At 37.1% G+C, this 13125-nt stretch overlaps 1 protein-coding gene across 2 annotated transcripts in view; it reads right to left on the bottom strand.

Moving 5' to 3' along the window:
• LOC114031825 (phosphatidate phosphatase LPIN2) overlaps positions 1–13125 on the bottom strand; it is a 106638-nt gene that overhangs the window by 24530 nt on the left and 68983 nt on the right. For both annotated transcript variants that reach the window (XM_027846961.1, XM_027846960.1), the window contains exons 7-9: positions 10849–11203; positions 8063–8162; positions 2358–2545 (exon numbers count right to left, since the gene is read on the bottom strand). In XM_027846961.1, the coding sequence (XP_027702762.1) occupies positions 2358–2545; positions 8063–8162; positions 10849–11203 (643 nt within the window). The remainder of the gene's footprint in view (positions 1–2357; positions 2546–8062; positions 8163–10848; positions 11204–13125) is intronic.

Below are 13125 nucleotides of genomic sequence, written 5' to 3' on the forward strand. Positions count from 1 at the left end.
TTCACTTAGGCAACAGACTCCAGTTTCCTTCATTCCCATTCTTCTAAGTCCTGACTGAAAAAACAAAGACAAAAAACTTCTGCTCATTTCTTCTTCTTCTTTTTTAAACTGTTTTGTTTTTTTTTTAAGCAATTGGGGTTAAGTGACTTGCCCAGGGTAATACAGCTAATAAGAGTCAAGTGTTTGATCTGAGGCCGGATTTGAACTCAGGTCCTCCTGATTTCAGGGCTGGTGCTCTATCCACTGCGCCACCTAGCTGCCCCTCTTCTTCTTTTTTTTTTTTTTTAAAGGGAGAATTTATCCCCCAAAACACTGAGAAAGGATAAAACATTCATATAGGCAGATTTTGTATTTTTTTCTCCCTTTGGCATACTAAATAAAAACAACTTTATAACTAGACTAATTTCACTAATATTTAAAATGACTCCACAAACATGTGAAGGATAATGAAACTCAAATTCATACTCCTAACCTACTTGATTTTGCCTCTTGAATCAAACCAGTAAGTACACTGCAATCTAATAGCATACAAGAAAAATCACATCAGAAATGGAGAGGTGGCAAGGGATGGGGTGCACAACAAATGAATGTTATGTAAACTCTGAAACGACATTAAAGACAGAAGTGCGGAGGAGGTAGTTCTGCAGTGAAGCTAGCCAGAGGACCTTCAAATCAAAACTTAGTGAGAAATAAACTGTCAATTTATATCTCACTCCATTTACTACAAGTAATGGAAAAAGGATCGTGAACTAAAAAGAAACTCCACCAAGGGGCTATTGACCAAATTCAGAAATTTTATTTAAGGGCTTAAAGTTGTCAGTGGGAAGGGATGACCAAAAAAGGCTGAAGCTGTTTTTGTAACTGCACACATAGGTGCTTTCTCCCCATTGACTGAGGATGCCTCAACACAGAATTAAAAAGTCACTGGTCTGGGGATACGCAAAGCTGAGTTCAAGTCCTGGCTCAAATGTTTATTGGCTAATGTCCCTATGCCTTCTGAATACCATTATCCTAGTTGTGTGACCACAAGCTAGTCATGCAAATTCTCTGGACCTCTGTGTTCTTGGCGAAAAATGGGGATAACATGATTTATACTACCTACTTTACAGGGTTAATGTGAAGAAAGCACTTTTAAAATCTGATGGCATTAGATAAATTTGTGTTTTTCTTCTACAGGAGAAGCCCTTATGCTAGGAAGATGGACCTTTTCCCACAGCTCCTAGGACAATTACTAAAACCAAGGCAAAAACTAACTGAAAAGATCACTTTCCTAACTGAAAGATTACTGAATACAGAGGCCCCCAGGGGGTTTGTGTTTTTTTCTGCTCTTTTCAAAGTCTTCTCTTTCTGAGGAGATCTTTCCCTTTCCCACTCTAAAGATGAAAAAAACAAAAATTATGATGATTGCTAGATCACTAGGTTGTTGACAAATTCTTTTACAGGTGGGGAGTCGGATTAGATGGCCACTGAGATCTTCTCTAACTCCAAAATCTCTGCCTCCCAGCGTTCCTGGCTTCCATCAAGTCCCTACTAAAACCCTGCCTTCTGTGAGAAGCCTTTCCTGATCCCCCTCGACGCTAGCGCTGTCCCTCTATCGATTATCTCCCATTGGTATATGTTGTTGTATATGTTGTTTCTATGTAGTTGTTTTCACGTCATCTCCCCCATTAGACTGTCAACTTCTTGAGAGCAGGACTGCCTTTTGGTTTTTTTTGTATCCCCAGCCCTTAGTACACTGCCTGGCACATAGCAGGCATTTAACAAAAGTTTATTGGCTGACTGACTCTTTGTATATGTGGGGAAAGTGACCTCTTCTACAATTTCAGCCTATAAAAGATTCAAATAAGTAAAGCTCCATGAACTATACTTTGCTAAAGACATGTGTTTGATATCAATCCCATTTGATATTTTAAAGGTATATTACATGTAGGCATGTCCTACCAGTACAGATTTTAAAAATAAGATACATCTTGTCTTCCTACCACACCTTCTCGCTTGAATAATAAATAAAAGAAAATTAAAACCTCAAAACAAGTATGTATATAATAATCCAGGAAAACAAATCTCTAAGCTGGCCATGTCCAAAAATATATGTTTCATTCTGCCTTTTAAGTCCATTACCCCTCTGTTAGGAGGTCAGTAGTGTGCTTTATCCTTAGTCCTCTAGAATTATTTACCAGAAAGACTTTAAAAAAAAAGAAGCGTCCTATACCATTATTATGGGGAAGTGCTTGTTATTCCCTCAAAATCCCAGGAGTGAAGCTACGATGGGGTTTGATGACAGATTGTAAACAGGGGTATAAACTCAGATCTGTTCTTTCTTTCTGAAGTGAGGACAGGGGACTCCTGTTACATACCTTTTGATATCTCTCCATTCTCACTGAGCCCCCCACAAAGTGAGAGGGTCACGTCAGGCAAGTCCATCGCAGAATCCGAGAGGCATTCTGTGCCGCTGTCAGCAGCTGCACTTCCCACTGACTGAGGGGACTGAGAGCCGGACAAAGTATCAGACTCCGTCCACTGTCTAGAACCTGGGTCAGAATCACTGGAAGGAAAAAAAAAAATCTATTCATCTTACATAGTTACAAAGACTTACCATACCATATTCAATAGATTGGTAACTTCATTCTAGATCAAACGACATCATGTACCTAAATAATTGTGACCCTGGGCAAATCCATGTTTGCCTCAGTTTCCTCATCTGTAAAATGGGCTGGAGAAGAAAATGGCAAACCATCCCAGTATCTTTGCCCATAAAACCCCAAATGAGGTCACGAAGAGCCAGACACAACTAATCAACTAAACAACAACCTAAATAATTAGAGACTACTTTTAATTGAAAATTATATTAAATTGGAAGTTTCTTGAGGGCAGGGATTATCTTTTCTCTCCTTTCATATCACCGGTGCCTAGCACAGTACCTGGCACAAAGCAGACACTTAATAAATGTTTACTGGTTGATTGATACTAATTGTACTCTCTCTGCCTGAAAAGGGTATCTGAATCTCAACTTTTATCAGAAGGAGGGAAGTCCTAGTGTGGAAACTTCCTCCAGGTTAGCAATTCATGTGTAACTCAGGAGAGTTATCTAGAGCCTCTAAGAAGTTTTGTCTAGAGAAGTTGTCCAGAGCCACTAAGAAGCTAAGTAACTTGCCCATGGTCACAAAACTAGAATATGTCAGGATTTGAATCTAGGTCTTCCTGACTTCAAGGTGAGTCTTCTTTCCATTACTTTACCTTGCCTCAATAAGACCATGAAATCTAGAATATGCACTTGTTTATTAAATGGTTTAAAAACCACACTCACTGCTAGTCTTATCTACATCATGTAGCCGATTTTAAAGTCCCCCAAAGAGCACTATGGCAGAAACACTACACATACAAAAGGCAGGTAAACTTTGTTCACGTTCACTGAAGCCATTCACAGAACAAGGCAAAAATGTCAATTACCTTTGCAGTCTTTCTGATTTTAATTAAAGGGGTAAAAAAGGAGAAGTACTTATTTAGATTTCCGCAATGAAAATTACAGTGTCATTAGAAAGAGCATGATATTTAGAAACAGTTTGATCCTAAAATCCTGGAAAAAGTGGAAGTACTTTATTTCCTGCAGAAAATTACTATGGTTTTTGAGAGATTACTTGAAAACCATACTTTCCTAAACTGTGCTCATCTCAAAATTGAAAGATTGGAGATGGAGAAAAAGAAAATTCCCAGGAGTTCAGACATCCTTAAGAAAAGGAAAGATTTTGGAGCAGCTAGGTGGTGCAGTGGACAGAGTACCGGCCCTGAAGTCAGGAGGACCTGAGTTCAAATTCGGCCTCAGACCAAACACTTGACACTTAGTGTGTCAAGTCCAGTGTGACCCTGGGCAAGTCACTTAACCCCAACTGCCAAAAAAAAAAAAAAAAAAAAAGAAAGAAAGAAAGAAAAGGAAAGATTTTAAAGAAATGAGCAGGGGCAAAATTGCTTTTATGTTAATAAGAATACTAATGATATTCAACTTTAGGGATACAGGGGAACAATGGCCTATAATTAGAAGCTGATCAACTCAAATTTGAATTAAAATTAAAGAGGATACTGGTTATGCTAAACCAAAAATGAAACAGTCCCTGTTCTCAAAGAGCTTATGTTTTCTTGGAACCTAACAGAAATATCTGTTGAAAATTGTTTTAAAAATAACTAATTGCAAATTAGTGAGAAACTGGAAAAAAAACATAATTTGTTTAATTCTCTTTACATATTTAGGAACATGTATTATTCTAACTAGCAAATATTACCACATTACCAATATACAGACATGTTTAATCCAAACAACTAAAGAACCCACACTAATTGTGATTTAGGTAATTTAAATAAAGCAAATGCCTCCTTGAGACATTTTATTAAGCACTACCAAAAGTGATTACTGTAGAAATAATTCAAGTTACTTAATAGTTGGTAAATAAAATCAACATATGAGTACCAGTGAATTTGTCATTTACCACATCAGAGAAAAATCTCAAAATTAAGCAGCAGGTCAACAAGTATTTCATAAACAGATATTTCAAAATTTAACCCCCAAAAGTAGAGAGTTACACTACGTGGGTTTTTCTTTTTCTATTTCTCACTTTAATGGCAAAGTTGTCCAATTTCTTTCCTTTAAAAAATAACCAATACTGACTAGAAAGTCAAGACTGAAGTTAAATCAGATCAATAGGATTATTCTCAAGAGAAGTAATGAAAGGTACTCAGAATACAAAAGGTGCATCTCTCTCACTAATCCTCTAACCCCAATAACAATGAGGTTGGGAAAACAAGGATAAACAAGTGGGTTGTGAGAAAGATAAATTTTATGCCAGTCACATATATTAAGGATGGAATAAAACACCATAAAACCAAATTCATGATTTGGAGAGGTATTTTATAATAAATTTTGTTGTTTACTTGTCAGTTTTCCTGTGTGACAATGATAACAAAATTAATATGCCTTTAAGGCATCCTTGTTATTTTAGATACTGGAAGAAAAGAGAATAAGACAGCATATTTTATTTGGAAAATACTACCAAAGGGAGAAGCCCACATAAGAATGTGGACGGTAGGCTTCATAGTCAAATTGTGAGGTCTAAAAATAAGAGTTGAAAGTCAATATGGTTTAATGGAGAATGTAGTCCTTAGAGTCACAAAGACCTGAGTTCAAGTGATGCCTTTAACACAGACTAGTTGTGTGAACCTTTAATATAAACTAGCTGTTTGGTTTAACTTGTTATTGACTCCAGGCAACTTTCTAAGACTAAATTAAAGAGGAGTTTCCGATTTGTAGCATACAGCAATGGAGGGAGTTTCCTTACCAGGAGACTTGTGTTGACACAGACCTGGAGGAAATAACAACTGGCATTTATATAGAAGTTCACAGTTAACAAAAGGCTGTACATGTATTATCTCATTTGGTATATTTAGGATAGCAGGTCTGACACACACACACACACACACACACACACACACACACACACACACACACGTTTCTGCTGTCATCCTTTTACCTGAAAAGGGAAACATAAGCCTTGTGGTTGTAGATTCCTTGTACACAAGTGCACAAGTTATTTCTACTCTCACTATTATCTAAGTATTAGGTAATAATGGAGAGAAAAATATGGTAATGCATGGGCATTTTCTTTCTAGTTCTAAGGTATTTGAGGTTATATCAGTCCTCTCACCTTATCTTGCAATATCATATACTCTCAATAAATATTAGTTCATTTAATCAATTGAATTGGATGATGAAAAATGAAAAAAAGCTATTAGAACCTAAGGTAGAACTGAAATTTTTCAACACATTTTATGGACCATTGAAAAACTGGATAAAACAAAAGTTTGTAGGATTATACTTCTGATGCTCTTAGATATCATCTAACTCCTTCATTGGCACAGAGGGGGAAATTGGACTCAGAGTTAGTGGTTTGCTTAACATCACCAGGAACACAAAGAACCAGGATTTCAACTTCTTCTTCTTCTTCTTCTTCTTTTTTTTTTTTTGCTAAATACAGGTTTTCTGACTCTAAATTCTATGCTTCTTACAAGTTAAGCCCCATTATTCCAATATTCATCAACTTTCTATTTCAAACAGAAAATTACATACAAAAATTAAATTACACTGAACTAGTACGATATACAAAGACTCATCCCTATGGCTTGGTATGGTTTCATGTGACAATTTAACATTCCATGAGAGAACAGGAAATATTTTAATATATTGAATTATATATAATGATATAATGATTTCAGGTAGAAATTCCCTGAATATATAAAAAGTTTAAATAACTTTTTAAAATAGTACAATTTAAAAAAATTTAAATAGTACAAAATATACTTTAAATTTCTGTGTTCTTTCAAAATTAAAAAAAGGGAGGGGGGAGGATGAAAAAAGGAAGAAGAAAGAGAAGCAGCACTGTGCAGCAGGAAAAATGTTGAATTGCTTTGAATCCTGGTGCTGACACGTAATACCTGTGTGACCCTAGGCAAAGCATTTCATTCCATTCATCTCAGGTTCCTCATCTACAAAATGAGGACTAGACTGGACTAGACTAACCATTCTCCAAATATGGTCAGGGTATGACTGGGAGGACACAGGATCTTTTCAGGGGGTCTATGAGTTCAAAACTATTTTAATAACAATACTAAGATGTTTAAACGTGCATACCCTTTTACCCAGCAATAGCACGGCTAGGTCTGCATCCCAAAGAGATCATCCAAATGGGAAAAGGACCCACCTGTACAAAAATATTCACAGCAGCTCTTTTTGTGGTGGCAAAGAATTGGAAATTGAGGGGATGCCCATCCATTGGGGAATGGCGGAACAAGTTGTGGTATATGAATGTAATGGGATACTACTGTGCTATAAGAAATGATGAGCAGGCAGACTTCAGAAAAACCTGGAAAGACTTGTATGGTCTGATGCGGAGTGAAGTGAGCAGAACCAGGAGAATGTCGTACACAGGAATAGCCATACTGTGCAATGACTAATATTGATAGACTTAACCCTTCTCAGCAATGCAAGGATCTAAGATATCTCCAAAGGTCTCCTGACAGAAAATGCTATCCACATCCAAAGAAAGAACTATGGAGTTTGAATGCAGATCAAAGCATGCTATTTGCTATTTTTTTTCTTCTGTTGTGCTTTGTTTCCTCTTTCTGGTGGTTCCTCCTATTGGTTCTAATTCGACTAACGTGAAAATATGTTTAATAGGAATGTATATGTAGTGCCCATATCAGATTGCATGCTGTCTTGGGGAGGGAGGGAGAGAGAAATTTAAAACTCAAAAGCTTATGGAAGTGATTGTTGATAATCCAAAATTAATTAATTAAAAAAATACTAAGATGTTTTCATCTTTAATACTATAAATATTGATATTTATACACATAAACAGAAGCTCCTGAGGAGGTGCTCAATAATTTTTAATAATGTAAAGGAGCCCCAAGACCAAATATTGAGAACCACTGGCCTCGATGATCTCTAAATACACAAAATAACTACTGAAACATTGCTTAAAAAAAGTTTCTAAGCAGCCACTGGGGTAAGCCTGCTTTAATAGAAATGGCTGCCTTGTAAAGTGGTACTATTTGCATATCCTGTGCTAAAAGTCATTCATAATACTATTTCCTTTAAATAAGTTGATAAAGCTACCTAACTTTGTTCAGACAATTTTAATTTGCTTAACAAAACTTTTTCTACAAATAGATGCAAAACACTGCAGTCCATGTAGATTGTGAAAAATTTAAATTAGCGTAATTCAGATTAATGAGGTTTTGCTGTATTTCTGGCTGCTAGGGTCAAGAATGATCACAACTGGCACTTGGGATCAGTTTTTGGGTGCTTGTCTGCTAATCACAAAGTTAAAAAAGCATTTAGAGGCTGAAAACAATAGCAAGATCATAAGTATGAAACCCAAAGCAATCATCAGTTCTGGTCCAATGTCTTTACTCCCATTCTTATCTTTCTGAACGGTTTATACTTCATTCTACAACTAACTGGAGTATCAGATAGTTTGAGGGCTGTCTTCCCTAAGAGTACAGTTAAATACAATACCTTTTGGGGAAATAGAGTGCTGCAACTTCAGGTTCCAAGGCTTTTAGGTCATCTAGGTAAATATCATCAGGCCCTTGGTGCTGGCTTCTCTTGTGGACACCTGTTATCACAATTAGGACGTTTTTAATGAAAAGCATGAAAATCATAGCATATCAGTGCTGAAATTTATTTCAACTCCTACCCAAAGCATAAATATGGTCAACAATATCTCCCCCTAATGGTCAACTGGCTTCTACATGAAGCCTTTTAGCAAGAAACTCACTTCTCTCTTCATTTACTTCCCTTTACTATGAATCTGCCCAAATTAGTGACTGTAATATTAAACAGGAGAGGGTGCAGGAGGTTTGCGTAACTCTATTAGAAACCATTACCCTTCCAAGTTGACACAAATCCACTAATCAATACCGTGTGCATCCTTTCAATCGGTTTTGAATTAGCCTGACTACCAGGATTCAGTCCAGAGGCAAAAGCCAGCTATTATTTTGGTATTCACTTAAAATCTTCAAAGTAAACAGATGGAAACAGTTGTCAACAGTGAAATATGGAGGGCAGCATTTGCATTCTGTATTTCTTGAAGCAGCCTAAATTTGGATCTTCAAAGGGCTCAATAGGACTGAAAATAAGTGATTATGCAGAGCAGACACCATTCATAAATTTGAACTGTCAAGGTTCTGCCATGGTTGTGACACAACATAGACTTTTTCTATAGCTGATCAGGGGTTTTCACAAAGTTGCTTATGGAAATGTCATGTTAACAATTGTAACCTCCTTAATAATGATATGCTTTACACTTTATTGGACAGTTGGTACGGTGGAAAAAACACAGGTCTAGGATTCAGAAGATCTGAGTTCTATTGTCCTTGTTCTATAATTTTTGAGCTGTAGGCAATTAACCTACCTGAGACCCAGTTTTCTTTCTTCCTTTTTTTTTTCTTTGTTAGGCAATGGGGTTAAGTGACTTGTCCAGGGTCACACAGCTAGTAAGTGTTATGTGTCTTAGGCTGCATTTGAACTCAGGTGGTCCTGAATCCAGGGTCGGTGCTCTATCCACTGTACCACCTAACTGCTCCCTTCCTTTTTTTTTTTTTAAAGGCAACAATAACACATTAGGATCAAAAGTAGACCTAGCGCAGTGCCTTTCTTAGAGTTAAGTGCTCAACAAATGTTTAATAAGTCAAATGAGATTATTGTTAACATACATGAAAGTCTTTTTAACAGTTATAAAGCTACTATGTGAATAGAAGGTTATTATTTTACTCTTTGACAAATGGCAAACTAATATTACAGGTGAAGACAGAAGGTTATCACATTTGCCAGTATAATCATGGCTCGATCTAGATGTGAGAACAACTCTCTTTCCTGGTTCAAAGCTCTATTTGCTGTATTACACTGACTCTTTGGACAAGAATCATATGTAAACTAACAGAGGAACCAAGGAGAGTTATGATAAACTTGCTTATTAAACACACAATACCAGAAAAGAATCTTCAAAAAAATTTTGACCCACTATATAGTTTTCTACGTAATTCAATAGCTGATGTTTAATGGACATTTTTATATAGCTTTAAGGTTTCCAAAGTCCTTGATGTATCCCCCTTTGTTTCACAGCAACCCTTTGAAATAGGTAGTAGGTATTCTTTTCCCATCTTATAGAAGAGGTAACTGAGGGGCAGAGAGATTATCTGGCTTGACCACAGTTAGACAGCTAGAATATAAAAGAGGGAGGATTTGAACCCAGATTGTTCGTTTAACATCAATTGTTTCCTTACATACTTCTCAAGCCCATTCAACTCTCTTCCATGTTGATTAAGCACAACTAACTGGAAAAGCAAATAAGTTTGACAAGCTATGTCACATTGCGTACCTGAAGTCTTCTACCTTATTCCTGAAAGGACTGTATTACATCTTCTATTTCCCAGGACCAAATATTGTTTATTGCAATTAATTTGAGATTAACTGCTTTTTAGTGATGTGTTAATTTACATTCCTATTGTCATTACACATGCTGCTCTTGGTTCATTTTATTTAAGCTGCATCAATTTATAAAAAGTCTTTCCATGTTTCTCTGAGCTCCTCCTTATACTCCATTTCTTATGGAACAATAATAATATTCCTCTACAATTACACTACAATTTGGTCAGTCACTTTTCAATTAATGGACAATCACTTTGTTCCTATTTTTTTTTTTTTGATACAATAGAATACTGCCATAAGTATTTTGTACTATCTCCTTTGGGCATATACTCAATAATGGGTTTACCAGGTCAAAGGTTGGGAATAGTTGAGTGATTTTTCTCCCATAATTACAACTGTTTCCTAGGCACACCAGCAGTTCAGAACTCCACCAACAAGGTATTAGTGTTCCGTCTTCTCACTATTTTTACACAATGACCACTTCCATTTAAAAAATTATCTTTACCAATTTGATGAGTGTGAGGGTGAAACCTCAGTGTTATTGTTTTAATTTGTATTTCTCTTATATATGGAGTATGATTCCAAATGGTAGATGGTAGTTTGCATTTCTTCTGAAAATGGTTTGTTCATATTCTTTGCCACTTCTATTCTGTCCCCTCTGTTCCCCCTCTGTAATTTAGAAGAGAATGCTTTTGTTCTTAAAAGTCTCACTGATCTGGCTAGTTTCTCAGGGCTGCACTTCACTTTTCATGGGGCCATCTAATGGCTGTTTGTTATGAGCTCAGCCCCATACAGTCTGAAAACCAGACTATCAAAATGATCTACCATCTACATTCAGGACTGTTAATTCCAAGTTAAGAGCAAATGAATACCTTTCTTCTTCGATGGGGAATCCAGTTTAGTGACTGGTTTTATTTCTGATGATGGAGGCTCTGCTGATGGGCTAGGGAGAGGATCTGCATCTAACATAGATAAAATTTGTGAGCTTTCGAGAGGAGGTTCAAGGATTGCAGAAGCAGCAGAAGTTGTCTCAGCCGTCTCCCTCATCTGAGTACAGAGTGCCCTTGGCTTTGGTTTTACTATTGTACACACAGTGTCTTCCAATGAAGCATCCTTCTCAACTTCATTTACCAGGTTGTCATCATTGGGGATGACCCTAAAATGGGTATTTTCTGATGGTGTGATGGTAGCCGTTCGAGGGTGATCTGATCTCTCTTTCTTGCTGATCTGAAAAAGATAGGCTGTAATTGTTAGCAAAAAGAGAACTGTCAACTCTGTTACTCCTGGAATGCCTTTCTCCTGACCTCTAGTCTCCCATCACTAAAAGCCTATTTACCATATCAAACTGGATGTCTCACAGATGTCTTAAATTCAACATCTCTAAAACAAAACATATCCTCTTTTCTCTTCAAACCCTTCCCTTTGTCAAATATAAATTACTGTCGAGGGTACCATAACTCTTCCAAATCACCCAGCTTGTAATCTTGGAGTCATCCTTGATTCCTCAATCTCTCATATGCTCCCCATCCAATCTGTTGCCAAATTCTGGCATTTCTACCTCTGTAACATGGCTTGTCTCCTCTGACACAGCCCAGCTGTAATGGTACAGACCCTTATCACCTAATGCCCAGACTACTACAACAGCCTGCTGGTCTCCATACCTGTCTCTCCCCAAGACAGTTCATCCTCCACTCAACTGCCAAAGTGATCTTCCTCCAGTGCAGGTTGGATTCCCCTCGCCTGCAACTCAATAAACTCTAGTGACTCCCTATTCCTTCCAGCATCTAGGCCCCTTCCTAACTTTCCGGTCTTCTTACATTTTACTCCCCTTCACATATTCTAAGATCCAGAGACATTGATCTCCTTGTTATTCCCCATATGTAACACTCTTGTTTTGTGATGCCATGCTTTTTTTATGGTTGTTCCCAGGCCTGGAATGTGCTATTTCATCTCTGCCTCTTAGCTTTCCTGGTTCCTTTAAAGGTGAATTCAAATCTTACTTTCTACTGAGAAGCCTTTCCTGGTACAATCCTCTTCCCTCTTAAATGCTACAGTTTCCCCTCTGAGATCACCGCAAATTTACCCTTTCTACATCTCATATACATACAGTTTTTCAATGTTGTCTACATGATTAAAATGATATACTTGAAGGGAGAGACTACTTTTCCTTTTCTTTATATTCTCAGCACTTAACACAGTGACTGGCACATAGTAAGCAATTAATAAATGCACATTGACTTCATCTGACTTATGACACATACCATACTGGTCTGAATATAGCTTGTGCCCCCGAAATGGGATTCTTTTGCAAGGAAAAAAACTGTAAACATACAATGAAAAGTAACATCAACTATAGACTATATTCAGGTTTTCTACAAAATTGATTTTTTGAGGAAATATATGTCCTCTATTTGGATGAAGATACATGTTTTTGCAACGAACAGATAATAGAATCACCTTTCAAAGGTCACCCGGTCAAACATCTGTGCCCTACACACATACCTGACAAGTGGTCAACCAGCCTTTGCTTAAATATCTCTGGTGACAGCCCTTAACTTCCTGAGAAGCTCATGGTACTTTTGATTAGTTCTAATTTTTAGGAAGCATTTGTTTACAACATATCTAAATTTGCCCATTTACAATTCTCATCCACTGATCCTAAGTCTGTCCTTTGAAGTTAAGCAAAACATATCTAATCCCTCTTCCACGTGAGGCTCCTTCAGGTATTTGAAGAAAGCTATCAGAGTCTTTTCTCTCCCCCCATCTTGTCCTCTGCTGGCTACTCTAAATGTGGTCTGACCAGGGCAGAGTACAAAGAGATCATCACTTCCCACTCCTGGCCACTATACTTGACTTCCATATTATGTTACTGACTCTCAATGAGCTTGAAGTTCACTAAACTCCCCTCAAATTTTTCATTAAAACTGTTTCCTATTTATACCTTCTTTCATTTTGTAAACAGGAAAGTAATAGGCTTAACCCAAGTACAAACTTTATATTTAGCAAAATTTCATCATACTGGATTTGGCCCAATACTCTGGCCCATAAAGTTCTTTTCAGACCCTGTCTGTTCTCCAGTATGTTAGCTATAACTTAAGGCTTGGTGTTAGGCATAAATCTGAAAAGAATTTCATGTTTACCTTTATCCA

The sequence above is a fragment of the Vombatus ursinus genome, unplaced genomic scaffold, assembly GCF_900497805.2.
Source record: "Vombatus ursinus unplaced genomic scaffold, bare-nosed wombat genome assembly UNPS02015255.1, whole genome shotgun sequence".
Lineage (NCBI taxonomy): Eukaryota > Metazoa > Chordata > Mammalia > Diprotodontia > Vombatidae > Vombatus > Vombatus ursinus.